The sequence below is a fragment of the Saccostrea cucullata genome, unplaced genomic scaffold (assembly GCF_032062105.1).
Source record: "Saccostrea cucullata isolate Sc308-1 unplaced genomic scaffold, CSIRO_AGI_Scuc_v1 ctg19955, whole genome shotgun sequence".
Lineage (NCBI taxonomy): Eukaryota > Metazoa > Mollusca > Bivalvia > Ostreida > Ostreidae > Saccostrea > Saccostrea cuccullata.
Window position 1 is genome coordinate 1,859 of NW_026936335.1, and position 5,259 is coordinate 7,117.

General features: G+C 30.5%; 1 protein-coding gene across 1 annotated transcript; it reads right to left on the reverse strand.

The window, feature by feature from the left end:
• Window positions 1-303: 303 nt before the first annotated feature.
• Window positions 304-4,174, reverse strand: LOC134245376 (uncharacterized). Its single transcript, XM_062727665.1, has 6 exons — window positions 4,123-4,174; window positions 3,829-3,981; window positions 3,244-3,303; window positions 2,460-2,735; window positions 1,799-1,993; window positions 304-1,364 (listed from the first exon to the last, which is right to left on the reverse strand). The coding sequence occupies exons 1-6, from the start codon at window positions 4,172-4,174 to the stop codon at window positions 796-798; spliced, it is 1,305 nt and encodes a 434-aa protein (XP_062583649.1). The 3' UTR covers window positions 304-795.
• Between the last annotated feature and the right edge of the window lie 1,085 nt (window positions 4,175-5,259).

Here is a 5,259-nt window from a genome sequence, read left to right on the forward strand (position 1 = left end):
TTTTTTTTATTGAAATTAAACCTTTTACATTTGGCGTTCCTAGAGCATTGAAATTGCATGAAGTTCCTACCATGTATTCTAACGCTCGGTGACAAGGTTTCGCGTGTATTATAGAAATTTGAACGTCGTAGATTTCTAATGGATTTCATAAGGAAAATTACACTGAATGTAAATATAATCAAATATGCCAACTTTCGGTTTGAACAGGAAACCTTGTATTTATCAAATAAGAACAAGTAATGATGTAACGGTTAGAAACAAAACGAATAAAAGTATAGTTTTAATATTTGGTAAGCTTGGTTAGCATGTATGGTACATAGTGACTTTTTGGCTTGTTCTAATACTTTTCCTATATTAAAACAATATTTAAACAATAATTATAAACTTTAAGATATATAATTTACATATGTCGGCGTATATCACATTTTTGTAATCCCCGTATAGATGCAAGTTTCAGAACACAAACACCTGTCTCAGCTTGAAATGGTTGGCTTTTGGAATAAAACGATTGTCTCCAACCGTATAATAAGTCATAGACAGTGTAATACTATATGAAGGTACGTGTAACGTGGAAAGGCAGATAAACATCTACCTCACCCCTTTCTGGAAAAAATACATTGATGAGATTTTTCATAAAAATATCTCTAGGGAAATTAAAAAAAAAAAAACATGCATTGAGCAGAATGTATTCCGTATGCCATATTTACTTGGTAATTTTATTTCTGAAAACTCCACCTCTGTAACAAAATAACAGAGATAAATGTTGATGCCGTATGAAAAAGTTTATGAAAATATTCACACTCTGCAGCACCTAGTATCTTTATATTTCAGAACGTTAAATACTCTGTGGCTATATTCATTCCAAGATGCATGCTGTGAAAGAAAAACCACAAAGTCTTCCAAGAATAAAGCCATCGTTAGTGGTGAAGGAAAATGCTTAGCAAATATTTCTCTGCAATGACATTCGTCGACTCCAGCAAGAATGGCCCAAAACTTGACAAAATCTTCTTCACTCATGATGATATTTTTATTCCGAAAATCCTCCGTGGAGAAGAAGTTAAAAAACTCCGTAACCATTGGTCTGAGTTTGCTTGCCATATCATGAGGAGAAGCGCTTGATTCCAACCAAAATACGTAATTAGACATCGCTATGCTTTCTCCAGAAACGCCCTTATAAATGTATTCGTTCCACCATCTCTTTTGTTCTTCAGCAGACAGAGGAGTAGTTCTATCACCAACACGTCTACGAATCTGTTCCAGCTTGACGTTGGTCCTTTCCATGTCATCAGCGCTGATGACGCCATCTTGGTCTGCGTCAAGAAGTCTGACCCATTGACGCCATTTGCGTCGTAGAAACCATCTTTCTATACATTTAAAAAATATATATTAAAACTTGCTTTATTTTGTAATTAAAATTTTAGAAGCTGAATTAACATAAAACATGTAATGTTTTAAGAATTTAATTAAATATTTTACAAGGAAATTAAAACGTTTATGTTAGTGTTTTATGAAAATCTGGTTAAAGACCCAGTTCTTTCTTATTTGTTTTAAACAAGAATGAACGAGTTAATGTTTCTGCATAGATAAATGCGAAATTCCAAATTTATGACTTGAAAGTGTTCTTTTTTATTTGAATAATATACGTCTTGATGATATGATTTATTTTTTATTCAAACAAACTCCTTTCCTCTTTAAATTCCTTTCCATTTAATACAATGGATTTTATAGAAAAAAGGCGATGGCAAAACTTAGTTTAATTCTTATAAATGAGAAAAAAATATAGGGATAACAAACTTACTTTTTAGACATGGTATATAAATCATGGCAATAAAGATGTAAAGAGTGTACGATATTAACACAACTAGTTCTATTATTTTGGCATTATAATAAAAGCTGTAGAAATCTGTGTTGCATTTCATCGTATACGTTTCATTTTTTTCTTTTAATTCTGTAAAGTTTTTCTCGTCATAAAAATGGAAAACTTTTGTGGCTCCTGTAAAAAAGAAGGAAAAATAAAGAATAATTAAGTCCATAACATGAAATTCATTTCTTCCTTAAGACTTGGTGTTTCATAAACAATTGTTAAGTTAAAAAAACTAGCATGTATTCATATTTCAAAATGATAGATATTGAAAGTCACTTAATAGTTGAAGCTATCCATATGATTGGCCACTTGCACTTTATTTGTCTTTTTGGTTCATAAACCCTCTGTTGCATTAACTTTCAGGACTTTCTTAAATGTATTTCATATGTAAAATGCAAACAATCATATCATAGCTTGCGGTGAAAATTAAGATACAAGACATTTATACTTGACAAATCTATTTACGAATACATGTCGTGTCGTGTAGAGTTATCTCTCTTATCAGAGTATAAATGTACCTTAATTGCAAATACTGCGAGTGTTTAAAATATATTATAAAATTTAATAGATAAATAAAGAAAGAAAGAAAACTTACCTGTGACACAAAAACCGAAATTAATAATGTACGTTGCCGGGCCAATGATAAACAGAAGCCAATCACAGTTTTTCTTTCCCTCAAATTCATTCCTAGATTGACGTTCGGTACGGCAGCTCTCCAACAGGGTACGAAATCGACATAAAAATACGTATAGGATAGCGACACACAGGATCTTACCCTCAGTCTGTATGAAAGAAGGGAGATCCTCTCCCTCCACTACTTCTGAATTGTTATTGAAAACTTTCCAGGAACAGCCTCCATCATACTTTAATCCTTGTGAAAAAAAGCATGATGCATCAGTCATTGAAACTTTGAAATATTTAAATTATTTAAGGTCAAAATACTTCAGGGTTCACAAAACATGATCATTCAATACTTTATGTTCGAAATATATATTTTTAGATTTTTTTTCTTAAAAGATATAACTACATTGTATTATTTTGAAGGTTAAATGTCATAAAGGAATTGATAAGAAAGTATGAAAAAATTCCTTCATCTCTGGTTACCTTAGATTGGTTAAGAATGTCTCCCTATTTTTAATTTATTCAATGTTTCTTTTGCATGAATTAAAGATTATGAAATGACCGAGTCATTTGTAGGTACAAAGCATTAAAACTGTACGCAAACATTTTTTTAATTAAAAAAATGTCAATAGTAATATATAATAAACTTGTTCATAATTATTTATCTTTCTCATTTTGTCGTGGACATTATAAATATAGAGTTATCACATACAATTACTAGTACTGTGTATTTACTGTTGCAAGTAAATTTGACTTACCGTAAGAAATATATGATATAGAAAAAGCCAGAGCTGCCAGCCATATAATCTGTTGTAAAACTGAAATAAACATAAGTTTATTTTTCCAACCATATTCAAGAATATTTATTGCAATGAAAACATACATAATGTTTACTTCAAGTGCTACAAGTAATATAATCTTTTAGAACAAGTAAAAGAAAAAGATATACCGTACTATTATTGCTATTTTTGAAGTCAATAAAATGGTTAAGTCACATAATAAGAACAACATTCACCGAGACCGTCGGAGTACATACATGTATTCACCGAGCCCAAAAGTTGAGATGAAAATTGTACTGCAAGAGAGGCTTAATCATAAACTGCCTTAGTGAATCCCAGCAATATTGTTTCATTATTGAAATCAAAATTGAATAATTAAGTGATTGGTTGAGACAACGCATGAATTAAATCACGTGAAGTTCTGTTCACCAGAATGAAATAGACCGAGAACATCCAATATTGAAACATGTTATGAAAAATTACTAAGTATATTCAACTGCACCGGACCCTACCCTGGATCATCTCATAAAAAAATTGACACTCGGATATTTTTTTTTGACTTACTGGACATTTCAAACCATTCATGAAGTTTTTCCCATAGGTTTCTGTCATCTTGGAGATATGGATTGTCCGTCAACCTGCGAGGATTCGGGTTCGTTTGTGAAAAGATGGAGTCGTATTCCGGAGGAGGACCTGTAAATGACGAATATAATAAACCTCTTAAAATTGAATAAACTTAATCAAGATGTACGCGATTGTATGTATACAATTATTAATAAACCCTGCTTCTTTCACTTCGTTTGGTTTAGATAGAATAAAAATAAAGAAGCTGATGGGTCACAGGAATCTGAGACATACACTGCGGAAAATCAATGGCTATGGCGAGATTATAATGGGAAGTGGAATCCATATCCTAGAAAAATAAATGATAGAATCAACAAGTGTTACGACAGAAATCCGAAGTCTACAGTGGTGGTTGTATTAAACAAACAGAAGTAAGAAAAACATAGTGAAAGAGTGTTGATATATTTTCCAATGCATTTATTATAAGTAAGATTTAAGAAATATATTTCATAAGAAATTTAAAAATTGGGGCCCCCATTTTTTTTTTTTTTTTTTTTTTTGAAAAGGCTCTCTGATAACTGTGATTCAGAACTGATCAATGATCAATATTCAGATTTTGTGATTTATGTTGCAAATACCCATATTTTGATAAACCTTATTGGGAAAAAGGACTGACATCACCCTTTATCCCTCACGTAGATATAAAACTATTTAAATCTGTAAGTTTTGCTACTTGAAAGGGATCTGGACAATTTACAACAAAATTAATTATAGAACTGTTGTATCCATCTTTTAAAAGAACAAAATTCTTAAAAGAATTAAAATAATACTTTTTCTTAGTTACAGAGTTGTCCATGGCAAAGAATACACAAATAAATCTAGAAACAAGAGAAACATACGAAGTGAAACTGGTGAATAATTAGTGATCTATATGGATCAAACTAGACCCATATTTTATTAATTATACAGTCATGTATATGTATGAGATGTAAATATTACGAAACTGCAATAAATAATCAATTTTGAATCAAATATTTTCTTCGATTTTTTTTTTCAATTTATAAACGATATTATTACCAGGTTAATATTTTTTTTTAAATAATTAATAAGCCAAATATTTCTTTTGTCCTCGATTTTATTGCCAAGTCACATCCTATTCGTCATATTTTTCTAACACTTTGTATCACCTCTTCGGATGTAGCGTTGTTAACACCCTCTCAACGACTGTACTAAAAAGAAAATCTTTTTTTAAAGCGTTTTTAAAGCATATATATATAAATATATGCGCATATATAGATTATTTTTACTTGTGGATTCTGCATTAATTCACTAATGATTTAATTTATTAAAAATTCACAGTGACAAACTTTGATTCTTAAACCTTGAGTAATAAAATTGGGTTTAAAATTGAAATAATAACCGGGTAAGTTA

What these genes read in the sequence shown, in the direction of transcription:
- LOC134245376 (XM_062727665.1), bottom strand. Translation starts at nt 4,174, where the DNA reads ATGGATTCCACTTCCCATTATAATCTCGCCATAGCCATTGATTTTCCG. An exon ending in AGCCATTGATTTTCCGCAGT is followed by an intron (nt 3,982 to 4,122) that starts GTATGTCTCAGA and finishes CAATTTTAAGAG; the next exon opens with GTTTATTATATTCGTCATTT. An exon ending in TGAATGGTTTGAAATGTCCA is followed by an intron (nt 3,304 to 3,828) that starts GTAAGTCAAAAA and finishes TGTTTATTTCAG; the next exon opens with TTTTACAACAGATTATATGG.